The sequence below is a fragment of the Xenopus tropicalis genome, chromosome 2 (genome assembly GCF_000004195.4).
Source record: "Xenopus tropicalis strain Nigerian chromosome 2, UCB_Xtro_10.0, whole genome shotgun sequence".
NCBI classification, from domain to species: domain Eukaryota; kingdom Metazoa; phylum Chordata; class Amphibia; order Anura; family Pipidae; genus Xenopus; species Xenopus tropicalis.
In genome coordinates, this window is record NC_030678.2 from 133972365 (window position 1) to 134000151 (window position 27787).

A 27787-nucleotide genomic window follows, 5' to 3' on the forward strand; every position below is an offset into this window, starting at 1 on the left:
GCCCACAAGCCCGGCAGCTGAGGCCAAGGGGCGGAGCTAGCTGTCAGCCCTTTGCGCTTCCCTGCAGTGTTCCTTGCCGTTCCGGGTCAGATGGACTCCGCCCCAGAGCTGCGTTGCCAGGTTTCAGGATCCCGGAAGCGGATCTGAGCGCAGCTGCTGTTGTGGCTGCTTCTTTCCATGGTTTGAGAGCCGATGATGGCGGGGCAGGAAGAGCAGGAAGCCCGGGACAGGCTCGCACTATGGGATCGCGGTCCCGACCCACTGGCGCTGCTTACAGACAGGCAGACCGACTCAATACTAGAAATAAAGGCTGCTGCTGAGGATCTGCCTGTACCTGCGGAGGTGAGAGACTCTGACAGACTGACAGCTCCCCCCCTGCTGCTGTCAAGGGCAGTTTGTGTTGTGCAGCACAGCTGCTTCTGTTAGTTATTACCCTCACACCATATTAGTATTGATCACTTACTGTGTGCTGGCATCCATTAAATGCTTTCATTCCTGGGCTAAGGGTCAATTGGGATATTAAGGCAAGAAATGCAAATTGGAATTATTAGGCGTAGAATTCTGACTGCTAAATCCTTCTGCTGATATGGGTGTCATGCTGCTGATATGTGGGTGTCATGCTGCTGATATGGGTGTCATGCTGCTGATATGGGTGTCATGCTGCTGATATGGGTGTCATGCTGCTGATATGGGGGTGTCATGCTGCTGTGCATTTGCTATTAGAAGTGGGGTGCTCATCCTCTGGGTGCTGACCCTAAAGTTGTAGCTTGTTGACATTAGGTTAGGGAGTCGCTTGTGGGAAGTTTTATTTATTAAAGCAGAAATAAGGTTGCTGTTAATCTCACTGCTTTTAACTGTTACACTAACTCATTTTGCCGCCATTCTGCTTTCTGAAAGCTCAAATGGTCCTGGTGGGAAGATTTGCCACTAATCCCATCCTCTGCAGTCAGCTTTGCCTAAATCTCTGGTGAATCAAATGCTTGCGGATTGTCGGAGTATCTAAGTATCTATATGTTTCACTTGTCCAAAACCTTTTGCCCTTTATCTCTGTATCTCTGTATTGTAAGATTGTACAGTGCAAGGTATAATATTAATCCTATAAAAATAAAGTTATATATACATACATGCGCTTATTTTTACTTAAGCTGGCCCAGTAACCGCAGCATGGATTCTGCATTCTGTAACTCCGGTGTCTTGCTTTTGGGCCTACAACTTTTGTAATGCAGGGAGCTGTATTTTCTGTTGCTTGAGGACCAAATTTGTTTATCGTTAATTTAAAGGACTAGTGAAGTACTTATATAAGGTAGGCTGAAGGCAAAAAAAGATTACAGGCTGCTGGGAATTCACATAGGTCATGCTGGGAGGAGAGCACCAAGGGTGCCAGTCCTCACTGGAATTTGCATGGGTGTACACATGGGAGTTGTTATTGGCCTATATAGGCAACTAGACAGCTTGCACAAAATAATTATCAAAATGTGAGATTAGAGCTCAACACAGAAAATTTTACCCACTTTCTATACATTACTATGGGATTTTTGGAAGGTGGGTGAATTTGGGCTGTAATCTCACATTTTGCTAAATTTGCCCCCATGCGTTTCTTGCTTGCCATTGTAACCTGCACATTGCACATTATTAAAGCTGGCAGGTTACATTTCTATCAAATTGTCATTCACAATCCTGGATAAAACATGTATTGCTTGTCTTTTCTTGACACTTACAAACCCAGCAGTTTGCCACTAGTGACATTTTTTGCAGGTTTTGCTGTAAAAAAAGCCCATAGATTCCAATGTATTGTAGAAAAAAAAATGCATTTTACGCTACTTGGAAAAAGTCTCAAAAAATGCTCAATGGCTTCAATGTGTTTTGCAAATTTTTAGCGAAGGGAAACTGGACAGATTCATCCATCACTATCTGCCACTGCTTTCTGTTATTGTGCCCAAAACTTTGTGACTCAAAGTACAGAATTGTCAAAACATCTCTGTACAATGGTACAGTGTAGCTTTAAGCTTTTGATTTTTATGTCACCACATTCCCAAGCCCAAATCATGGAAAACAGACCTAGGCCATTAGGCATGTAGTGTTCTCCTGGCTTCTGTCAAGTCCAAATTTTCCTGTCAATCTGCTACATTGTGGATAGCCAACCACTCCAGCTTATGCCTGACATTGATTTTGTAGAATATTTAGAAGTGGTTTCTGTTTTTCCCTAAAATGTTTTGAGAAACATTTAAAAAGCAAAGACTGGGCCTAGGTGGCCTGCATCTAAACTCAGTCAGATCCACTTTACATGCTGACAGCAGCAGATTGATGGGTGTAATTAGTGCTTAGTACAGTAATCAGGCAGAGTGTCTAGCCTTTTAGTATTCTGAATAGATAAATAAGACAATAAATGTGCATTCAATGAACTGCATCTAGCCTGAGTGCATGATAACAGATGAAAATAATATTCAAAGGCAGTATTCTCTCAAAACTCTAGCACACAGGCAATGCTGGAAACATTCTTTTTATTGTACATTATAGATAATGATATAACCTCTTTGGTTAGTGCTGTTGAATTTGTGGTACTATAAGAGAGCAACAGACTCCTCTGTCGGTCTGGCTGTTTCTGTATCTTGTGTTCTCTCTATCTGTTTAATGTTTATTTGATTTTATACAGCTTCCAATTGAAGATTTATGCAGCTTGACATCCAGGTCATTAACGGTAACACTGTCTGCAGCTGTTCCTGAATCTACAGAGGACATCCTCAAGCAAGGGTTTTCTATGTTAGGGATGGAAGAAGACAGAATTGAAACTGCACAGCAAGTAAGTTATAACAGTGATCAGTTTGTCTAGATATGCTTACTAACATCATTAAGTTCCGTCTCCAAGGAGTAATGCACCATTAGTCTAAAATATATAAACAAGTGACTTGGTTATTATAAAGTAGGGATGCACCAAATCCAGGATTCAGTTCGGTATTCGGGCAAGAGTCAGCCTTTTTCACCAGGATTCCAAATCCACGGCCCTGGCCGAACTGAATCTGAATCCTAAACAACACGTTACTTTTTGTCACGTAAATACGTAAGTTGAAATTTTTTTAACCCTTCCAAAGCCTAATTAGCATAGCTAATTAGTATTTGGATTCGGTTCAGTATTCACCCGAATCAGAAAAAGTGGATTCGGTGCATCCCTATTATATAGTGAATAATGTACCCTCTGTTGTAAAATATAAGGATATTATAGGTCACTGAGGCATTTCATGACCATTAGTGATGTGCGGACTGGTCCGAAACCCTTGGGACCCACAGATCAGGGCTTTGGCCAACATTCACACATTTGTGGGGCAGGTTAAGGCCGAGCTGTTTCTTATGCCCACAACCTTACTGTGCCCTGCTACAGCCTCCAGCAGCCTCTATAGGCACGTGCCTGCCCCACCTCTGCCCCGTTGGGACATCAGAGATGGGCCGAATCGGGTACAGGTCTATAAATAGAGGTGGATTGGCAGGTCAGGTTGGGAGCAGGCTGGTTAGGATCAGGTGCGGGCTTTTGTCGACCCGCATCCATATTGTAAATTGCAAGAAAATCAGAGATCAGGGCTTTATATTCTGTGATCCATGAATGTGCCTACAGTTATATAAATTATACAAGGAAACGCATACAGTACCATTGTATTTGAGATGATCTGTTACTGTTTCAACAAGTTCTAACGCTACGCTTTGTCTCAGTTCTTTTCATGGTTCGACAAGCTGCAGATCCATATGGATCATGATGGGAGCGCAAAGTACAGGTACAGTTAGTTGATTTCATTTTACTTTGTTAAAAAAATTCCTGGATGTAAGATTTATTATATAATTGTAAGCAAATATATCTAAAATAATTTCCATTCCACTAGTTCTTTTATGTCACGTGGGAGGTTTCTGTATAACTTTTCAAATAGTCAAAAAAGTTCTACTTTCTCAGGTGTTTCATTTTTTTGAAGGGGTGGTTCTTCTTTATGTTAACTTTTAGTATGTTATAGAATGGCCAATTCTTAGCAACTCTTTTTTAAACTATTTTCTTGTGACCCTTTCCAGCTTTAAAATGGGGGTCACTGACCCCAGTAGCCAAAAACTATTGCTCTCTCAGGCTACAATGTTATTGTTATTGCTACTTTTTATTACTTATCTTTATATTCAGCCCCTCTCCCATAGCCCCTCATATTCTAGTTTCTTATTTAAACCACTGCCTGGTTGCTAGTGCATTTTGAAGCCTAGAATCCAGATACCTACTGAAATTCTAAACTGGAGAGCTACTGAATAAAAAGCTAAATAATTCAAAAAGCATAGAAAATAAAAAGTGAAGACCAGTTGCAAATTGTCTCAGAATATCAAGCTCTACATCATACTAAAAGTTAATATGAAGGTAAACACCCCCTTTATGTTAATGTAAAGTATTGATTGTGTGTGGTGTGTATCAGCAAAGCAATAAACCACATGGCATTAAACAGCAGGTTCTTTTTTAGGGTAATGCTTTGTTCTTATTTTCATAGTCTGTTATGTGTCATCTGAGGGATGTTTTTGTGCTTTAAGACAATTTCCTAATAAAATAACTAAAGCATCACAACGTAAGCAACATGTTTTTAACAACAGAGAGGCTTTAACTCACAAAGAAACTTTTGTAAGTTTGACTGGGCTGGTGATTAACAATCGCAAAAAAACTCACAACATAAATTCTCCCTGTTTTGTTTTTTTTTGGATTATCCAGAGAGATGCGAGATTTCTTGGCGGGGTTTCAGGAGCAGTGCGATGCAATACTGAATGATGTTAACGTGGCACTCGAGCATTTGGAGTCTCTCCAGAAACAATATCTTTTTGTGTCAACCAAAACAGGAACACTCCATGAAGCCTGTGAGCAGCTCCTGAAGGAACAGGTATGCCTTGCTACATTGGCCTGTGTTCAGGTTATCCTTTGCATTCCAAGTGTGTGCACAATACCTTATTATTTTACTGCCATTTAAGAGAAAATAAACTGATATTAACAGGGAAACCATTTTCTCATTCACAGTTCTTGTGTACTGATTTTTTTTATGTTATTTATCCACAGTCAGAGTTTGTGCAGCTAGCAGAAAACATTCAGCAGAAACTCTCCTATTTTAATGAATTAGAAACTATAAATACGGTGAGTATACATTTCTGTCACTTGCTTTTGAATGAAACATCATAGAATGCTTCTGTATGCCATACAATAATGTTTTGGAACAGGAGCATTCAGCTTATTTACTGAGTATTTACTTTCAATGTATATGATTTACCTTTGTTTCATTACTAAGAATGATAAATAACCTTGTTTAAAATGAAATAGAAATAAAAAAAAAAAAAATACCCTAGCATTTATACATGGTAATTGAGAACATATGTATCCGGAAATCCTTTTTCAAAAAATCTCTGAAGTACAGGAAGGCATCTTGCATGTTATCTCCAATATACCGGTAATATTAATTTTAAAAAATGATTTTTTTAAAATGATTTAAAAAAATACATTTATCTGTAATAATTAAACAGTACCTTGTACTTGATGCCAACTAAGCTGTATGAATCCATGTTGGTGGCAAAACAGACCTATTGGGATTATTTTATTAAGAGGAACCCAAGACAGTCTGGCTCACAGTTTAGACTGTGTTATTTTTATCTGAGAGTACTTAAAATATATCCGTTTTGTTTTTGGAGAAAAGACTTAATCAGTCTAAACTTCCTAAGAGTTGCTGTATAATAAATTAATTCTGTGCTTGTGTTTTTTTTTTTTTTTCAAGAAATTAAACTCCCCTACATTGTCTGTAAATAGTGAAGGCTTCATCCCCATGCTGACAAAACTGGATGACTGCATAACGTATATTTCTGCACATGTAAGTCTGCTGACTATAAAATTTTGATTAACAAATCCTTATAAAAGAGCTGTGCATTACTCACTCACTCTTTGCTTTACACTATTTGAATTTTTTTATTTTTAACTTGCTTCTGGTATATTGCTGTACCTGCCCGTTGCTGTATTTATAACCATTACATTTTGTAATTTCTTTTTAGCCAAACTATAAAGATTATCCCGTTTATATGGCAAAATTTAAGCAATGTCTTTACAAAGCTATGCATCTTATGAAGAATTACACTGTGAACACAATGCAGAACCTCACCTCGCAGTTGATTAAAAGGGTAAGTTGCTTTGCAGTGAGACTGTTTTCAGATATTTGTATTGAAAGTTTCTTTCTTTATCATTATTATAATAATTATTGTTATTTATTGTTATTATCATGGTTTTCATCAGAAATCCTTGGTGCGTTTAATAGTTAAAATGCCAAAATGCTGCTATGCTCCAAACAATAGCATCTGGCCAAATTGACAAAAATAATTTTTACAGTCCTGTACATCCTCTGCAGAGAATTTGTGGAGGAAGTACCATACACAGGCTGACTTTTATGTCTATAAACTTCCCCATTCATGCCCAAATTCTGCCCTCCCCGAGGCCAAGCATTTAATTATAAAGAATAGCATTTCTAGTCTGGTCCGGTGTTTCCCTCATCAAACAGAGTCAATCAATTTTATGCACTATTCTCTGAACGGTCGACTCCTTCAGAAGCAGAGTAGATTCTATCCACAAACAGCACAGCATCCAGTGTAGATGAGAGCAATGTGTCAATTATATAATATACATTCATATGTGTAATAAGCCTGAGGTTCATTTTAAAGATGGTTACAAAAGTACAAATAGCATAAGTTGATGCATGAATTTTACATTTTAAGAAAGTTGAATTTTTGAGGAGTGATTGGGTTCAGCAGTATTGATTTGGACTTGCCAGGGTAGCACGTAATCTAAAGGGAGGAAAGGAAAAAAAAATGATTGGGATCCTAAGATAACTAAGCAATGTGCATGCTTGTGGGATGAAAATCTTGCTGGTGGAACAATATTGATCGTAATTATCAGAAATACAAGTTAATATTTTATTTTAACAGGATTCATCAAATGCATCAACTACTGACAATGCCTTCACCCTGTTTTATGTCAAATTTAGAGCAGCAGCACCCAAAGTCCGGGTGAGTATTCTCCGTCTCTACTGAATGAAAATCGTTAAACAGTTTGTGCATGTATGCTGATTTTCTGAATGGATTTGGTTCATCTCTAATTGTAACTGAATCTGAGTGCATTAATTAGAGTGTATGTGAGTGACTAAAGTTTGCTGAAATGTTCAGCCTTTACTTTACATGCCATGTCCATTGCTTTGGACATTACACACTGGTCTCACAGTAATGTTTATTGTTTTGGTACCAATTTCAGAAAGGGTTCTGTGAGCCCTCAAACATTTCATTTTATTCATTTATTTTACCATATACAATTTGTTTCATGTAATGTGACTTTACTGCAAGACTTATTAGCAAACTGTGGGTGCTGCAGGCTTATTAATATAGAATATATATTTTTATGGTTCTCCCATTATCTTGTGTGCACAGGGCGCAGAACAGAAAAAATCAGAACTCTTTTTGTTAACTATGAGAGCTATGTCAGGTAAAGCCATACTTAGGGGTGTCCAATCTATGACCCTTCAGTTACCCTGTTGCTGAACTAAAACTTCCAGTATCTTCAGCTAACAACTAGCACAGAGTGGAATATGTACTCTGTTATTTTTTTACCAAGAGGACCTCTATGGTGCTGTGGCAAAGACAGCCCCTTTCTGTCTTTTTGTCCCACTGAAAAACTGGCTGTGTAAATTTCTTGTGAAAAGATGAAGTGGGTAGCTGGAGCTATCAGGTGGGATAAGCTCTGTGCTCAGGTGATTGGGCAGCTTTAGGCTCCAGGACCTTGCAGATAACACAGAGTTGAACATTGTTATTATTTTTTTTGCAGACACTAATTGAGCAAGTAGAGCAGCGATCTGAGAAGATACCTGAGTAAGTAGTTTTTATTTGTTATTGCATGATCAAAGCTATAAACATGTCAGCATCTCCTAGCTCACTGGTATACATGCTAGACAGTATGTTCTATAATGCTGAAATCTGCTTTGTATGAAATTATATGTAAGGTACAGCAGGAGGTAACCTGTTTACACAGTTCAAAGTATTAATAGAATAAAATGTTTTATGAATATGGTGCTGTTTGTGTGCTGGGGTTAGCTTTTGTCTGTTTAGGGAGAGGAACCCTTTAAAGATAAAAGTTTGGTTGTATATAGATATTGGGTTTTTGTTGACACTCCAAAAAAATAGTACAGTCATAAAAGTTCTAGACTTTGATCAGCAGTCAGAACCAGTGACAACAAGTGAAGGGAATCGTGGAGTGCATGCTGATAAATAAGGTGTTTTTTTTTCTTTTTATTATCTAAGGTACCAACAATTGCTGAGTGAAATACATCAGTGTTATTTGGATCAGCGAGAGAGTCTACTGAGTCCAAGCATTACTACTACAATTACAGATCTTACCAGCCAGAACAACAGAGATCACTGTGCATTGGTAAGGCTTTCCCATCTTACACTTCTTAGTTAACACTGGAACAATGATTAATGATTTATGCTGATGTGAAATAACTCACGTGACTTTATTATCCCAAGCTCTGACCATGGCCGTGCAATGTAGTGACAGTATATATGTGTTTTTTTTATATATCAGTTAATGAGGTGGATGGGCAACAGTGTACCCACTGCTCGAATTCTGGCAACAGCTTGTAAACGCTGCCCTACCCCTCATAAAACTTACCTATGAGACCAGAGGGGCACAAGGGAAATTTGAAAAAATTTGGGGCATGTGGTGTGAATCAAACAGGTCTCTTATCACTTAAAATGGGACCTCGTCCACACCAACACCACGCAACAGAACTGTACTCAACACGATAGATCTGTGTAAATAACCTGAATTGTGTAAATGAACCATGTACCAATCATTCATATCCACATATGTAACCTGTTTACTCATGTTAATATTTTATTGTTGTTATCAATAAAAGGGAAAAATAACCCTTTAAAAAATAAAAAAAAAACAAATAACTTGTTAAATGCATTTTCTTTTTAACTCTCAGGTACGTAGTGGCTGTGCGTTCATGGTCCATGTATGTCAGGATGAACACCACCTTTACAATGAATTTTTCACCAAACCAACACCTAAATTGGAGTATGTGGTAAATTTGTATGTTTTGTCTTTATCTTGCTGGTTGTTAGAAAAAAACACTAATAATGGCATTGTGTTGCACCTTTTGTCAGATGCGCTGGGCACCTTGTTGGTGGCTTCAGTTTGGTGATATTTTCCTTTTGGTGTAATAATAGTTTGATATTCTCAAAATAACAGAGTAATGACATTTAAATCTGATTGCCTAGTTCAAAGTTTTGCATTTCTAGTCTAGAGTCTATTTTCTTTTAAAAAATAAAATACCTAAACAATTATGTGGAAAACAGTTTCACTCCCTTAAAGGAGAAAAAAGTCATTTTAGCATTTGACTGCCAATAGATTCGCCACATTAGTGCCACCTAGAACAATATATTTATTTAGCAGAAAGCTTTATTATAGCTGAGTAAAGAGCCCTAGAAGCTTCCTCTGATAGCAGCTGCCATTTTAGCTTGGTCTTGGTAGCTTCCTGCTGCAGTTAAAGCTGTTGGAAGCTCAGATCACACATTCCTTAGGGTGGGGGAAGTGAGTTCTTTTGCATTCATATTGGAGGGGGGAGCAGGAGAGGGGAGGGGGAAAGGAAGAGAGGAGAGAACTGAGCAGACTCAAGCCCCAAACCTGAAGGAGCCCTAATAGAGAGGAAGTCTGATACCGAAGAACATGTTCTCAAAAATGAGACAAGAACTCAGTGAAGCGTTTCTGTGAGTGTTTATGGCTGTATTTACATAGACCTTTCTGATAAAGCTTACTTAGTTTTTACCTTTCCTTCTCCTTTAAAGATATTTGGCATACCTGTATCTTATTGTTGTTTATGTTTTAGTCACTAATTACAGTAAGGAAAACCATTAAAACAAGAATTGTACTTCGCAATTGACCTTTTATCACAAAATCTGCACAAATATATATCCTCTTATTCTGAACCACTTATATAGATAATAATAATAAATGCATTATCCTGGGGTCATTAAAGATGAAAGATTAGCATTTTATTCAGGAGCATTACAGCAGGAACCAATAAGCTGGAGGGCCCAGGTCACATTGTTTTGCTGAATAAAATAAAAACATCTTTCAGGTTGAGTTGCTTTCTCTTATTATGGTAGTTAGTGTAGTGTAAATACATGTTACAGCAATCTAAATGTTTTTGTACTATATATTTCTTTTAAAATCATTGAAAAGAAAATAATTTCTAATCATTTTTACTTTTATCTTTTTCTCAGTGTGCTTCTAGAGAAACTGTGTTTGTCTCTTTATGATGTCTTCCGGCCACTGATCATTCACGTTGTCCATTTAGAAACATTGTCTGAGCTGTGCGGAATCCTTAAGATTGAGATGCTTGAAGACCATGTACAGAACAGTGGTAATTTTGTGTTATATTGTATGAGATTTAGGTTCTTAACTGGAGGTGAGCACCTGCTGTTTTCACTTCTTATTTCAAACCCATATTTTGACGCAAGCAGGCCTTGTTGCCAGTTGTGGTGCACACACAAAATTCTGTGTGAAAACACATAATTTCGTTTTTAATCTGATTCATGCTCTTAGCAGCACACAGTTTAAAAGGGGCGTATTCCCTCTAAGTTTATTTTTTGTATGTTATAGAATGTCCTATTACCAGCTCTGTGAGGCTACAATTTTACAATTTTATTGTAACTGTTATTTTGTATTACTTATTTTCTTATTCAGTCTCCATGCTATACTTATTACAGTCTCTCATAAAACCAGTTTGGGTGCTAGGAAAAATAAGGCCTCAGCAACCTGATAGATGCTGAAATACCAAACTGGAGAGCTGCTGAACAAAAAAAAAAATGAAAAACCATAACAAATAAAAATGAAGACCAATTGTAATTTGTCACTGTCTACATCAGTGCTGTCCAACTGGCGGCCCGCGGGCCGCATGCGGCCCGCGACCCCCCTCTGTGTGGCCCCCCACCTGTCTGGCTGCTTTGATGGCTTACCTTTGAGTAAGCATTAAATGGTATCAGTACTGAGATTAACTGGCCCCCTGCATGGTTCCCACCTCAGATTCAGGCTGTAATCCCCCTGTATTGTTTAAAAATGTAATCCCCTGTGTTTTTCACACCTTTTAGTTTCTGCATTGTTCAACCCCTGCAGTGTTCACACCTCAGGCTCAGACTGTAGTCACTCCCATTGTTCACTTCTTCACACCTCAGACATAGGTACTGTAGGCAGAGTATGGCACATACAGCCAGCATAGGGCAGGTAGAGTATGGCACATACAGGCAGCATAGGTCAGGGTGGGTATGGCACACAGGAAGGGTAGGGCAGGCAGAGTATGGCACACACAGTCAGGGTAGGGCAGGCAGAGTATGGCACACACAGGCAGCATAGGGCAGGCAGAGTATGGCACACACAGGAAGGGTAGGGCAGGCAGAGTATGGCACACACAGTAAGGGTAGGGCAGGCAGAGTATGGCACACACAGGCAGCATAGGGCAGGCAGAGTATGGCACACACAGGAAGGGTAGGGCAGGCAGAGTATGGCACACACAGTAAGGGTAGGGCAGGCAGAGTATGGCACACACAGTAAGGGTAGGGCAGGCAGAGTATGGCACACACAGTAAGGGTAGGGCAAGCAGAGTATGGCACACACAGGAAGAGTAGGGCAGGCAGAGTATGGCACACACAGGCAGGTTAGGACAGGCAGAGTATGGCACACACAGACAGCATAGGACAGGCAGAGTGCTGCCTGTGTGTGCCATACTCTGCTTGCCCCATGCTGCTTGTGGGAGGTGAACCTGGCAGGGGTTTGTTGTGGGAGTTTGTTAGCAGTTGGAAATAGCCATTAAATGGTCCCAAAGGTGTGTAATTATGTACTGGGGGTTGCTCTGCTATCCACAGGGGAGGAGGAGGCATATGGAATTTAAGGGTATATCTTAATATGACATAATTCTTTCACATATGAATGCTGGTTGATATCCCCACAGTAAGGACCAAGCATTTGGGATTTTGCTGTGCTACCACCATTGTGATAAAATGGGTGTGGTTTGAAGTGGGTGTGGTTTCAAAAAGGGGAGTGGTCAAAACTGGCTTCCATTAGCGGCCCTCCACCATGTATGCTAGAGAAATTTCGGCCCTCGGCACCGTAGAAGTTGGACAGCACTGGTCTACATCATTCATTCATTCAAAGGTGAACTACCCCTTTAAAATGTGCACACAGTTTTATAATTGCACACAAAAGATATTTTTGCACACAAAGGCAAGTAAAATTAAAGAGAATGTTAATTGTGGAATTCACTTAATACTGATCTAAAATAGTGTCTGTCCATACTTTCTGCTGCTCTTACGCATAGCATATTTGCTCAACACTAATCAAATGTAGCATTTTCTTGCCCATTTCAGTAGCAGTATGAGTTTCTGCCCAACATGAAAGGAGCACAACAGATGGGGGTAGAATTCTTAGTACAAGACGTTTTAACACAGAAGAAATCTCACACCCACACAGTTGAATTTTAGTCATTTGTTTTGCTAGAAGCATATCCAATACCATAGTACACTTTTCAAGATTCAGTATCAAATACATGTATATCTGAGATTTGTCATATTTTTGCATTGAAAGTGCTTATTTTAGTTCTATAGCAATAAGTTATTTACTGTATGATGGAAGCAGTAACAAATTAAAGTTTTAAAAGAAAGAAACTGTAATTTTAACCAATTTCAGTCAGCGCAGAACAGATATAAACTCACAAGTCCCCGATTCTTACTGGTCTTTTGCCAGATTAGGCATTGGTGCCTCTGTAATTCTAGCTGTATTGCTATATGCTTTACTCAGGAGCTCACCTTCTTTTCCTTTCTGTGTGATAAGTGGAGCATCTTGGAGCTTTCGCGGCTGTGGTGAAACAGATGTTAGAAGATGTTCAAGAAAGGCTGGTCTACAGGACGCACATATACATTCAGAGCGACATCTTGGGTTACAAGCCAGCTCCAGGAGACCTTGCATATCCTGACAAGCTAGAGATGATGGAGGTACAGTTATTTGTTAGACACTCAGATCATTTTTGTATGACATAATGAGGGACAAACAACAAAACACTCCTGGAGCAATTACTCTAGGTTCTTTTTTTGTTTGTGAGACTAATTGCCTCACAAATAACATGCAATTTGTTGCATGCATTTTTAAATACAAAAATATCTTGTTTTCTTCCTCAGAAAATTGCACAGAGCATCAAAGAAGAACAACAGAGATTACATTCTACTGAATCCTCCTTTTCAGATGTCCACCTAGAAGATCCAGACTCCAATAATCTTATAAAAAGTGGTGAGTAGTTATAAATACATGATTATGTTCTGCCCTGATCAGCAGTTTATTAATGTGTAGCTTGTGTTGAAGGGCTGAAATGTTAAACTTTCCAGACACCTACTTTTGTAATCCCATAGCAGGAATATATCTGTTCTGTAAATAATAGCATGTTAGTTCAAGGGCTGCTTGCAAGTGCTTGGTGCAAGAGCCTGTAAATGTGACAGTCCACTTGTTTATAGAAAGTTATTGCCTGGATTTGTGCCATGTGGACTATTGCCCTATGGAATGTCTTCACGCTTGGAGTCCTTAAGGCTGTAATTGCTTATGTTATCTGTGTCTAGCAGCAGCAGAACATGATTCTTCTAATGCTTCTTCTGTTGCTCCAGTATATCTTTCTTGGGTTGAAACAAACAAGCTTAATTATGTATGGTCTGGTTTTGCTCATTATTAAATCTGTTGTGACTAATGTAAGATTTTTTGTTCTTTTTATCATGCACTTAGGAGCTTCAGAATCATTGAGCCAAAAGCCTCAGAACACAGTGTCCCCTGCTGACCTACATGGGATGTGGTACCCTACAGTCAGAAGGACACTCGTGTGTCTTTCCAAGCTTTACAGATGTATTGATGTAAGTGCAACACTTGATCAGTGGCTTTTCTTTTTCAATCCTCCATGTATTGTGTTTACAACCTTTTTTGCAGGGCAACCTGCTTCTGCATGAAGATATCGCTCTTCTATGAGATATTCATTAGTTCAGGTATAGGACCTAACCCTAAAATGCTTGGGACCTGGTGTTTTCCGGATAGGGGCTCTTAATTTGGGTTTCCAGATAAGGTACCCCATATCTGTATTGATAAATAAATTAAAAAAAAAGCGTAAACCTCAGTCCTTCAACAACTCTTGCAGACTTTGCCTGTCTGGGCTGCTATCTCTTATACCAGACATTTATGTAATAGATTTTTTTATAGATTTGATCACCACTATTTTTAAAAAGTTATGATTGTGCATCTATTCAACTTTTATTAATTACCTATTAGCCAGTTATGAGTTCTGCACCTAGGGGCTTTTGGGAATTATATATTCTTTATTGTCACATAGCGGCACCAGTTGCAGTGGGCAATTTTTCATTTCAGTCTGATTGTTTGGTTTCCCTTGTATAATGTTGCCCTCCATGACTGAACATTACCAGAAGGGTGCGATCTGCAAAGATAGAGTTTTCGGATTTTCTAACACAGAGGTGCTAATTTACGCTCAGTTGTGCCTCTGTGAGTGGGGGCTTCAGGGATCAAATAGATAGAATTTGCTTAGTATTAAGTGAGCCAAGCAGCATGGTGAATGGCCACTCTCTGATTTGAAAGGGTGGCTTCCCTGCTGTGGGGGCTTCACCTCCTGCCAGCGCTACCCCTTCTCCGATTTTTCTGCTGTTGAAAGAAATTTTTTTTTCCTCCTCACATCATTTTTGATTTCACCTTCCTGCATTTTTGTTTTTGCAACCATAATATTTATACATGTTCTGTCTTTCCTGTCATCTCTAGAGGGCGGTGTTTCAAGGATTATCCCAGGAGGCCTTGTCAGCATGTATCCAGTCACTGCTTGGAGCATCTGAAGCCATCACCAAAAACAAGGTCTGATGAATAATAGGGACTGAGTTAGTAAAGTTACTATTAAATGGGTTTCTCAACTTTACCTGTGACCTGTTACATTAACTGTGTTGTAAAATGTCCTGTTTGTAGCATCTTTTCAATTGGCCTTCATTATTTATTTTAGGAGTTTCTAACCCCACCACCCAAAAATACTTATCTCTCTATTCAGGTCCTGCTTGCTTGCTAGGGTAAATTGAACCCTAACAACCACATAGCTGCTGAATTCCAAACTGCGGAGCTGCTGTGCAACAAGCAGCTAAAGCTAAATCATTTTTAAAGACCTAGTAATTTATATTATGTTATTTTCATACTAATGTGTTCCCTTCCATTTCTCCCATAAGTGTTTTGTGTTGCTTTTTTTGTTTAGCCACATCTGAAGATGTCCCACTCTGGCTAAGACAAATAGCTTGAGTAAATTGCTGCCATCCTCACAGCTTCTACTGATTTTTGAGGAGGACTGCTGAATGTGTCGGATGTAAGCTGACCTATAGAGGTTTCTGCAACTCTGAGGCTTAAATAAAGCTAGGCCATACATTGGCAGATTTAAACTTCTAACTTGGTCCCTTCAGACCTGGTCGGCAGCTTATATGCCCGTGTGTAGAACCTCCCTACCTGCTTTCCCAATAGATACCTTGCCACACATCTGTTGAGCAGGTGAGCACTGCATAGGAGCAGTGATGTGGTCCTTTCCTGTCTGGACTGCATAAATGGCCATTATGATCTGTGCATTAGACCCTGGGCGAAACAGTTGTATCAAGCCTTTGTGGCCCAGCATGTAGGTGGCCAAATTGGGCAAACATCCAACTCGTTTGGTGTCCTCACCAAAAAAGCAGATATTAATATGTATGGCCAGTTTAGGGCATCTGTATTATCAGCTCATGTCTGCTTCCTCTACATTGTTACTGACCAACTGCTAATAGTTGCCCCTTTGCTACTTATCTGTGTTTAGCTGTTCCAATGATGGGTATTATTGGGTTATTCTTTTTTGTCTGTACAGGTATTGGACCCATTATCCAGAATGCTCGGGACCAAGGGTATTCCAGATAAGGGGTCTTTCTGTAATTTGGATCTCCATACCTTAAGTCTACTAAAAAATCAATAAAACATTAATTAAATCCAATAGGATTGTTTTGCATCCAATAAGGATTATATATATCTTAGTTGGGATCAAGTACAGGTACTGTTTTATTTCCACATAGAAAAAGGAAATCAGTTTTAAAATTCTGAATTATTTGATTAAAATGGAGTCTATGGAAGACGGGCTTTCCGTAATTCGGAGCTTTCTGGATAACGGGTTTCCGGATAAGGGGTCCGATAACTGTATTTTTAATGTACATCAGTACATTTGAAAGAATATAGGTTCTATCATAATATTCAAAAACATTTTTACAGTGAGAACTGTAGTTTTAGAATTCTCATTCTGAGACTGGCAGATACATTAGATAGTCTTTTGAAAGGATTGGGTGTTTTTTTTAGCAAGTTAGAAAATAGGTTTATTGAAAATAGCTGTTAGTACAAGTTGATCCAGGGACTGGTCCAATTGCCATCTTGGAGTCAGGAAGGAATTTTCCCCCATTTTTGGTAGCAGTGTTTTACCTTTTCTACTACTAACAGCAGGGATTTTAGCACAAATACCTGAGGCCAATGCATAGCAATAACTCACTAAAGGTATACAGGCATCTGTGCATTAAGTACCCAAGGTGCCGTTGGCCCTGGACAGTCATGCAGTAAGTGCCCCAAGGCCTGTGCAAGCTGTGCCCACACAACAGGAAGGAACAGGCTCCTAAAATAAGCAAAATCGGTGGCTTTCTAGTTTAGTAAATGATCACCAAATACGAACAAGGTGTACTCACTGTTGTAATAAACTGAATAATATTGTCCTGGTTTCCTGATGTTTGCATTGTGAGGGATGTTTTATTGTTTAACAGCACTTGCTATTTGTATCTCTTTGTGCCAATATCATTAACCTTCAGCAAAATGGAGCAGAACATATGGCCACGTGCTGTGCATCTAGTTGCTGGGAATCTTATGGCTGTGTTTATTTAATTAGATTTATTTTAAGTGATAATGTTTTTGTGACTCCCACTAATGAGAATGCTTGACTTTTTGTTTCATTAGACCCAGATTGATGGGCAACTGTTCCTTATCAAACACCTTCTGATCCTCCGTGAGCAAATTGCTCCCTTCCACACCGAATTCACCATTAAGGAAATTTCCCTCGACCTCAAGAAAACAAGAGGTATCTCTCACTGGCAGCTGGGGGGCCTGGGGGTACCTGCCCTACAGCCGCCTCGTGCTGTCATGGGTCTGTCATGTTCACCTGCAATTCTCTGCATGCTGGGCGCTTTACGAATGCCCTTGCCTTTTGCACTAACTCTGTTTGCAATGCTTACTTTAAGAGAAGACTAAACCAATGTAATTTTTGTGGCCTGGATATGTAACTTTGTTTAAACACTTTAACGGTCATCATAATGTATGTATAGGTGTATAATATACATGTGTGTTTATGTATTAGTGAATAAGTGAAAAAATATTTAACATATTGTTTGTATACATATATAAAAATGATATTATTTTCATGATAGTTTTCCTATAGATTCACTGTGGCACTGATAACAAAGACATTTATGGGATTATGTAATAAAAGTCACTTAGTTTGCCCAGGAACTACTTAATTACTAAACATGGAATGCATGCCTTTGGAAGTGCATGTGTTATGTCAGAAACGCTATTACTATTACAGACTTGTTGGCATTAACATTTACTATTAACTGATATCTACTATTTTCTGATAAAAGTGGTTTTCCCAATATAACTGAAATCTGCATGATTCTCTCTCTTCATCAACCAAGTAAGAGCCAAACACCCTTTCTTTAGGTGGCCATACACGGGCCTATTTTAGCTGCCGATATCTGTCCTTTAGACCGATTCGGCAGCTTATCTGCCAGTGTATGGGCACAAATGATGGGCCTCTCAAACTGACATCTGACCTGATATTGGGTAAATCTTGTTCGGGCAGTTTAGATTTTTTGTTGGATTGGGGACCGTGCCAGCTCATTGATGCGGCCCCTGAACCGAAGGCGCCTATACACGCCGTTTTAATTTAATCATTTGGCCCTAGGGCCAAACGCCCCAAATAAGGATACTGATTTGTTTCGGTATTCGCCCAGATCTTTCATGAAGGATTTAGGGTTGGACCAAGTTCCAAAATAGCGGACTCGGTGCATCCCTAGGAACTAGGAAAATGACCTACTGATTGAAATACAATACATAGTTACACTGTGTGAAGTTTCCTCAAACACCAGCATGTACACAGTGCACTCCAACTTTAAACTGGGTGTGGGGGCTGGGCATGTAGAGTAAAGAAGAAGTTGTTGCACCGATCTCCTTAATTGCTTCACTGACTGTCTAAAACTCTGTTAATGTTCCTCAGTTTATCTTTCTTGGATCATTCCTTCAGTAACAATAACATTTTATTGCATTTGAACATTACTGAAACCCTTTAGTGATGCTGTTATATGAGTGTTGTGGTCAGTGGGTAAATATGTCCTTCCTGGCATTTTGAATTGGCTGACAGAAGAAGTTGCTCAAATATTTATTAAATGAGTACATTTCTGTGCCAGCCAATAGGTGTGGGGAAAGGTAAGTGTTATAAAGGTGGGTCATTATTGTTATACCATTAAGGCTGAAGGCAGATGAGGACAGGAGTCGCCAGCATGAAATCTCTTCAACCGCAGGCATCTCCTGAAAATATTTTCCCACTTGCGATCAAGTAAACTGTTGGTGGGAAACATATGCGTCATTTCAGCCCAAATTAGCCTCGCAAGGAAGCTTTAGGCTACTTCACAAAACCGAAGTGGTGCATATGTATTCCCAACACAGATTTACATTATTGCAGGTGGGGAAATATAAGTGGCAGAAGATCAGTTGCCCGCGGTTGTGGGAATTTATCATTGACGACTAAGGAAAATTTTCTCCTCTCTTTCAAAGAACCAGTAAAACCAAAAATGTAAGTGTTTATCTGCCCTAACTTACTATTTATTTCTGTGCTGTACATTTAAGGCTTATGGTACGCCCGCCACTTTCTCTGCCAATGGAGAAATGTCATAAATATTTAATGGCAATTTGTCTTCGCCCTTAAGCAATAGTCCTGTATATTTATTGCAGCAAGTTTGTTACTAGCTGTGCTGTGTCTAGCCATCTTTTATCTGTTGTCTAAGGGCTGAGGCACACACTGAGATTAGTCGCCCACGACAAATCTACCTTGTCGCGGGCGACTAATCTCCCCGATATGACATCCCACCGGTGAGAATGTAAATCGCAGATGGGATGGCATACGTGGGGCCGGTGATTTGCCGAAATCGCTGAAGTTACCTCGAGAGGCAACTTCCGTGATCGCAGGGCTGCGCATTCCATCCCACCGGCGATTTACATTCTCGCCGGTGGGATGTCATATCGGGGAGATTAGTCGCCCGCGACTAATCTTAGCGTGTGCCACAGCCCTAAACACAGCGCTACCTGATCTGTTTTGTGCCGAGGAGCAGAGATTTGTTTTAACTCTATGTGATTGCCGTACTAATAGTACTAATGGCAGCAGATGTGACTGAGCTTTGAGCAACTACACAATACAGAGCCAGCAATACACTTGAGGGCTAGAGAGACACCAGGGGAGAATAGTGTTTTACTGGTGTCCTGATGTACTTTCCCTTAGTGAGGCAGGGATAGAGGTGAGGTGCCCTAGATTAGTTTAGTTGCTCACCTAATGACTCTGCAGTAATAGGTCCACACATGACTAAACTAATGTCTCTGAGCAGGGTTTTTAACCTTATGGGATTTCTGTTTGGTGTCTGGTCTAATGGACTGAATAGCTGTTTTTAATTCAGACTATTAAAAGTTAAATTTTACAGTACCAAATTCTGCTCTCTCAATAAGTACTTAGTAATAGCTGGGTAGGGTGGTGTCAGTATGGGTTTTTCTTTTGATTTTGTTTTGTATATTACTAAGTAAAGGAACTCCATGAACAAGTTTTTCCCAATGCCCATTTCCAGTAATAATAAGTCAGCAGCCCCTATTGGCTGGGCCTGATTACTTACTTGAGCAGTTCCAGGTATTCACTCACCTACTAATTCCATGTAAAGATCACTACATACAACCAAAACATTGGTTAGTATGGCCATGCGAATAAAAACTTCTTAAAAAGGTAAATTTGGAAATTGCATTTATTGCTTATACTATGTAACTTTTTCTAGTGGTTGCACCCAAGTAACCATGGAAAGCGGCTATTTATGGCCCTATGACAGCAGTTTGGTGCTTACAGCTTTGTACATCTTTTTGCAGATGCTGCATTTAAAATTCTCCATCCTAGGACAGTTCCCAGGTTCTTCAGGTTGAACAGCAATAACGCTCTCCTGGAATTCCTGTTGCAGGTAACATCTCACTTTTCCTTTAGGTCTCCTGTGTGAAGGAGTCTTCTGAAACATGTGATTAACCCCAGGCTTCTGTTATTTACATGGCAGGGAACACCTGAAATCAAAGAGCATTTCATTGACTCCAAGAAAGATGTTGACCGGCACCTTAAGGCTGCATGTGAGCAGTTTATCCAGCAGCAGAGCAAGATTTTTGTAGAACCATTGGAAGACTTCATGACAAAGGTAATTCCACATCCTGGCCTGCTACTCCCCAGGGCACGAACTCTTTGCAATACACTGTCAGCCTTTTATTCCTTGCAGTTCTTATGTACAGCTCAGTTAGCAACATTTGTAATTATCTCACTGTGAAATGTAGCATAAAGCAAATGCTAACCAGGCGCAGATGTACTCTATTGACTTACTTGATAAATGTGCTACAAGCCGTATCCGCATCCGTAAACACAGCAACATGTGCTCCTGTACTCTAGCTGATGGGCCCATTACTTTCCGTTTCTGTTGAAATCTTCCTCAGACTTCACTTAGCTGTTTAATGCATAAAGGTGTATATTGTGTATCAAAACAAGTCAGTTTGTGTCATTAGAGAAATCCGTGAATAATTGTTCCTACTTCCCTTGATCAGTATGGCATTAATGTTCCTAGTAGGTGCAAATTTTATGTGACGTTTCTTAAAGAGACAGTATACACCCCTTTTCAATGTAAGTTGAATGAATAGGGCTTGCGCTGAACAGACTTTTTGCCTAATGTTTTAATTAAGAAATATCTATGATTTCTGTTGTTTCTGGCACTAAAAAATATGAAGCCAGTTTCATTTTAGCACTTCCTGATCCCAAAGAACTTCATAGGAGCTAATAAAACTATTTACCGGACCACAGAGAAGCTCCACATAATGACCTGCTCAAAGGCTGCTGCTTAGAGACGAGAGGGGTGTGTTTGTTCAAAGGTAGATAGGGAGCTCTGAACAAGCTGTCCTGTTTATAAATTGGGGGGGGATTTAGTGGAAAAAGGCCAACTTTCAAATTAGTGCTTGTATACTGTCCCCACCCACAGAATGCCAAATTGGCATATACTTATATGTAAATATTGCCCTTAAGCCACCATTTTGTGTGTGCTCCCTTAGAGATCATGAAAATGCTTTATTTTACATAAGGACTGTTAATGTGATACATTTTTCTAGAGACTTGTAGTGTTTAGAGGGTATGGTGAATTGCTGTAATCTTATGGGAGATGTTAGCATAGTTTTAGACAGTTTTATACTTCTAGGCAGGCTTCAGCACAGCAGCTCTCATTGAAGGCCCAGAGTGTCAGTGGCCCAATCTGCCTCTGCACTTCCTGAACCATCTGGTTGCTGACTCCAAGCTGAGCCAAAAGCCTGATATTATGGGTCTGAAAATGCAAACAGCTTAGAATGGAAAATGAATGTAAATTGTGCAAATGCTTAGAGATGTATCAGTTCAGCAGCACCATATTCATGGGGGTGGCTGCACATCTCTGCACTCCATTTTGAATATGAAAAATTCTATAAACTGTACTTTGTCAGCAGCTTTACAGAGTCTGAAAAGCCTCACCTATAATGTTGTTTGAGTTGCCTTTCTTTGTCGTCTTCAGGTCACTGCACTGAAAACCATGGCCAGTCAGGGGGGGCCAAAATATAGTCTGTCACAGCAGCCTTGGGCGCAACCAGGTTTGTTACATTGCTTTTTGGTCTAAGTCATATTTTCACTTTATTATTCCTAATCCTACGAAAACATCCACCTCGGCCCTTAGTGCTTTATAGTTTGGCACAGCATCCCAGGGAACTTACAGCAGGAGCCTTCATTACTGTAGAACTGGGTATTGTGTGGCCAAAATGACAGGTTTGTCGTAACTGGATTTCTCAGATGTGTTCTTTTTTCTCCAGTGAAGATAAATGACCTTGTGTCTTCCACCTACAAGACCATGAAAACCAAACTACCGGTGACACTTCGTGGCATGTCCTTGTATTTGGCTAACAAAGATACAGAGTTTATCCTCTTTAAGCCAGTCAGGGTAAGTGCCGGCCATGTATCAGCATTCCATTATTTCATTTTTATTTGCAATTGGTCTATTTAAAGTGCCTAAGTCTGTAAGGGCCATATAACAGAGTGCATGTAGCCCAAGAGTGTACAGATATTGTCATATAGGCAACTTTTTTGTGTCATACCAAGGCACTTGGGGTATTTGCACAGGACTGGCTGCAGTTCCAGTCGATTCAATTTGATTGTAGTCAGTCAATTGCGCTTGCAGCCAATCTCTTTCCTTATTGTCCGTGGAACATGTGTGGCTTATAGGACCCAAGGATAATTGTTGTTAAAGATCCCTGTCCCATCACTTTGGCTGCTGCTAAAGGAGCCCACCAAAAAAACTGCTTGAGTATAAGTGATACTCCCTACAATTATATGACTGCTTTCCTGATTGGGTCATGCAACAGAACTGCAGCCTGCATTACCTCAATGTTTCCAATAACACAAGTTTGCTAAATCTAATAGTAACTCAGTCTGAACCATACATAGCTCAATACTAGTTGTTATTATATGCCCTTTCCCACGTTCACATGAAAAAGTAGTTGCGTGTAATTTCAGTCTCTAGAAGGCTGGGTTGCTAAGGCAGCTATCTGTCAGTCTGACTGTCTTTTATCTTGTCTGAGTAAGTCATACATGTTTTATTTTATTGTAGAGCAATATACAGCAAGTGTTCCAGAAGATTCATATGCTACTGAAGGAAGAATTTGCCAGTGAGGATCTGCAGATCATTGCTTGCCCTTCAATGGAACAGGTACAATAAATAGTCAAGTAGCTTGTCCGTGCCAGAAAAGCAGTCATGAGAGATGTAGGAATATATGTACATATTGCTTTAGACAATGCAGATCTCACAAAACAAACGAGCAGTTTCGAGCAGAATTCAGCTTTGTCTGTCTGCACCTGGGGGGACGCAGTGGCTCTGGGTGAAGGCACAACAATAAGATTTTGAAAGCGTAGGGATGGATTCTCAGCCTCCGTTTAAGCTGGCCATACACGCACCAATACTATCGTACGAAACCTCGTTTCGTACGATATTCGGTGCGTGTATGGCATGTCGGCGAGTCGACCGATATTGCAGGAAGCTGCTGATATCGGACGACTCGCCGATCGGCCAGGTTAGAAAATTTTGATCGGGCGCCATAGAAGGCGCCTGACCAAAATCTGCCGTCCGGGCTGAATCGGCAGAAGGAGGTAGAAATCCTATTGTTTCTACCTCCTTACCTGCGGTTTCAGCCCTGACGGTGTGTGGCGGATCTGACAATGTTTTGTGCGACCGATGGTCGCACGAAACATCGTCAGATCGCCACGTGTATGGCCAGCTTTATTCACAAGATGAAAATTTGCCATGTGTGGCTTTAGCCTTACCTCCTGGTAACCAATTTCCTTGCTGTTAGTTTGCCCCTCCCCTAAGGGGATATAAACTTAAAATTAAAACTTTACCTAATAAAAGAAATTGTAATTCAAAGCAACCATTTTAATATACAGTACATTCATTACATATGGGATTTAAAAGTTATTTGTACATGTAACTGCTATGGAAATCAGTATCTGTCTGTCCCTTTCTGCTATGCTGATTTTGTCATTTAAAGGAACAGTAACACCAAAAAATGAAAGTGAATAAAAGTAACTAAAATATAATGTGCTGCTGCCCTGCACTGGTAAAAGTTGTGTTTTTAGTTCAGAAAGTCTACTATAATTTATATAAATAAGCTGCTTTGTAGCCATGGAGGCAGCCATTCAAAGGAGAACAGGCACAGGCACATAGCAGATAAAACACTATTGTATTCTACAGAACTTATCAGTTATCTGCTATGTAACCTGTGCCTTTTCTCCTTTTTTCCAGCTTGAATGGCTGCCCCCGTGGCTACACAGCAGCTTATTATATAAATTATAGTAGTTTTACTGTAGCAAACACACCAGTTTTACCAGTGCAGGGCAACAGTGTATTATATTTTTATTACTTTAAAGCTCTTTCATTTTTTGGTGTTACTGTTCCTTTAAATCAGAAATCAGTCTTGCATGCTTGTTCAGTCTTTTAGCCACTAGGACAGAATATAGAACGGGACAGAGATGGTTTTTTCAACTGCAATTATATTTACAAATAACAATTTGTAATGAACATATGTTGGAAAGTTGCTTAATATTACACTCTCTCACGATGCAAAATGTTGTTTTGGGTTTACATCCCCTTTAACACCATACTCAGCATCGGTAGGCAGTGTAACAACAAAGTGCAGACAGGAATGCACAGCTCATAAAAGTAACTGTTAGGCCAATGCCCGACAGTGTTTATTCTCAGCCCGTGGATAAACACAGGGCAGGAATCAGCCCCTACACTGGCATCAGCATTTTTGCTGTGTTTGCACCCTGAAACATTGGATCGGCCTGGGTGCAGACACATAGAGTGGATTTTGGTTCCCAAAACATGCAAGTGTGCATTTAAAATCTGCTCTGTGTGTCTGCACTGGGGCCGACGCAATGGCTCGGGGTACATGCACAAGGAAATGCTGAATGAATATGGCAAAATGTAGGCAACTCCTGACAAAAAATGCTTTGGCTTTTATAAAGTTTTCTGACTGTTCTATTACTGCCCTGTTTTCCCTCTCAGGTGAATCTGTTGCTGTCTGTGACTAAATAACCTAAAGAAATATCTGACTCTATCCCTGCGGTACTGAGAAAGTGAAGCAGAAATACAGGAATGACTGCTCTGCAGTGTGCAGGCTGTTACAGGCGCCCATGTCTATGGGAAGGAATGTCCGTCCTCCAGAAGCAAAGAAACCATACCAAAGCATTACTGAAAAGCAAACCCAATACAATGTTTCACTCAGAGGTGGAAACAAATGAAACCCATTTCCATTTATTCTTGAGTTTGCCAGGATAGGCTGTTCTGCAGCACATTGCACAGGATGGGCGCACAGAATAAACACATCTTAGGCTGCAGCAACAGCAGGGGCTGTTTTGTAGTGGAGATTTCATAGTTTGGAATAAAATGTCCCTTTTTATCCAATCAAATATGAACTAAACATCCGACATGCACAATATATCAAACATTTGATTAATATTTGTTGTAGATCTCGCTCACTGGCCCTGATATCTATGTAAGTGGCACAGTGAGATAGAGGATTAAGTAAATGACTGGCTGCAGTACGTAAATAGTGGCCGGGGGGAGCTGTTGGTTTGCCTGTTTGTCTATTCATTGGTGCTGTGATCCCTGTAGCACTGTGCCAGCCTGTGGGGGAGCAGGTGTAGCGCAGCTGAGTGAGAAATCAGTGAAAAACCCATATACATTTATACGTATTTATCCCGATAAGCCTCCATTCATCTTAATGAACTGACTTTAATTAGAGACCTTTTAAAATCAAGTTTTCAGCTATGTGCAAGTAAGTGAGAATACAGTAATTCCATGCAGTAAGTGACATGGCATCCTGTTCTGTTTTGCAATGCTGTGAAAATGAGAACTACAAATCAAATTTATATATAAATTGCAACCCATGCTATTGAGTCAGGTTGGAAGTTCTGAAGCTCCATTGCACATAATTTATTATTTGGACCCTTTTTTAGCCATTTTATGTCTGACTACTGAAGGGTCTCCAGAAAATGTCCATATTGTTGCTAAAAAAACACCAAACATGTTGGGATTTTTTTTTGCTTGAAATCTGGCATTCTGATTATTTCCTTAGAATTTCCAGATTTTCCGTTACTTTGGCAACTTTAGAATCTTTATATTAAAAGAGAAGGAAAGGTACAATCACTGTGGGTTGCCAAAATGTTAGGAACCCCCCTCCCCACCCCAGTGATTATAATCGCTTACCTGACCGCCCAGGTATGTGCTCCTGTTTACTGAAAACTGCACTGTTCTGGGTAATGCTGTGTGGGAGCAACATGTCGGAATCTCCAGCAAACAGGAGCGCCAGTCCATGGTCTCAGGTGATCCATTATAGTTGCGGTGGGGTATGGGGTATGCCCTCCCCCCAGTAATTATGCCTTTCCACCTCTTTTAAGGATAGTTTAGGGTTTAATGGGATTTTGGGTGTTGTGCATCTCTTTTAGATCCATTTACACTTTGTGCTTCTCTTATTATTCTGTTGCTTTAAAGAATATACTAAGGACATCACAATGGACAATATTCATTTCCTCAGTCTATCAGCCTGTATATTCTGTTTCAATATAGATATGCAATTACACACCAAATAGGTATTGTGTGGGGTATGCTTCACAATTGACATGCAATCCTTGTGTTTAGAATTGAAGGAATAAATGGGAGAATAGTTCTTTTAGAAGTTGGGTTTATATAAAGTACAGAGCTTACAGGTTACAATGAGATTTCTCTTCTTTAAAGCTTCAACTGTAACTGCCTAGTGCCTTGTAACATATGTATATTTATCTTTTATATTAGATTTAGGCCTTTTGCCACCAGAAAAGCATTTCTGGAAGCGAAAAGGTCACCAAGTGATTAATGTACATAAAACGTTTTAACACCCTGTACAGCATTATAATCATTATGGTATATATATATATTAAAGTGGGAACCTGGTTTCATTCTCTCAGTATATAAAACAAATTGGAAGATTTAAAATATGGATTCATGGTGAAAGATTGATGGCAAATTGTAAAACAGCTCGTTCCTCTATGTACAGTTCACAGATTTTAGGTACAACATTGTACATAGCATAGTCAGAAAATATTTAAATTGCTTAAAATCATCTGAAGAAATTTGTTTTAGTAACTTTTTATAATAAAGGTTTTGCCTCCTTAATTGTGTGAGTTTTGTGTAATCGAATCCAAAGGGGTGGAAATAGGACATAAACTGACTGATGTGCAGTATTACATACACAAAGGTTTCAATATTTCAGATCTAAAACAGGAAAGCAAAGCTCGTGGGGCCCGTCAATCCCAGCGTAACAATCACGGTGTTAATAGAACTGTACCACAAATCTGTATCATGGGGAAGGGCACCAGTAACCGTAGCTGGTTCTCGCATCACAGATAGGATGAAAGTATATATTTGTGAATTATTGCTCTAATACAGGAAATCATGCCAAACTATCAGATATAGATATATTTTAGATACAGGCAGTTATAGATACTATAGTTACAGGCAATTAAGTATAGAGATTCCAATGAGAAAACTGGCCCCTAATATTTTAATCTATTATATGTTAAACACTTGATTAATACCTGTTCCAGATCTCACTCACTGGCCCTGATATCTATGTAAGTGGCACAGTGAGATAGAGGATTAAGTAAATGACTGGCTGCAGTACGTAAATAGTGGCCAGGGGGAGCAGTTGGTTTGCCTGTTTGTCTATTCATTGGTGCTGTGGTCCCTGTAG

General features: G+C 39.7%; 1 protein-coding gene across 1 annotated transcript; it reads left to right on the forward strand.

The window, feature by feature from the left end:
* On the forward strand, positions 1-27210 carry cog3 (component of oligomeric golgi complex 3). Its single transcript, XM_002940967.5, has 23 exons — positions 1-342; positions 2654-2800; positions 3703-3764; positions 4721-4886; positions 5060-5134; positions 5766-5858; positions 6037-6162; positions 6961-7041; positions 7850-7893; positions 8323-8449; positions 9012-9103; positions 10312-10451; positions 12914-13074; positions 13258-13366; positions 13850-13974; positions 14882-14971; positions 17108-17228; positions 20327-20415; positions 20506-20640; positions 22024-22099; positions 22316-22443; positions 23110-23208; positions 25063-27210. Exons 1-23 carry the CDS (start codon positions 193-195, stop codon positions 25090-25092), a joined length of 2466 nt encoding a protein of 821 aa, XP_002941013.3. The 5' UTR covers positions 1-192; the 3' UTR covers positions 25093-27210.
* The last annotated feature ends 577 nt before the right edge of the window (positions 27211-27787 follow it).

What these genes read in the sequence shown, in the direction of transcription:
- cog3 (XM_002940967.5), top strand. Translation starts at nt 193, where the DNA reads ATGATGGCGGGGCAGGAAGAGCAGGAAGCCCGGGACAGGCTCGCACTA. An exon ending in CGATCTGAGAAGATACCTGA is followed by an intron (nt 7,894 to 8,322) that starts GTAAGTAGTTTT and finishes TTATTATCTAAG; the next exon opens with GTACCAACAATTGCTGAGTG. An exon ending in TCCTGGAATTCCTGTTGCAG is followed by an intron (nt 20,416 to 20,505) that starts GTAACATCTCAC and finishes TTTACATGGCAG; the next exon opens with GGAACACCTGAAATCAAAGA.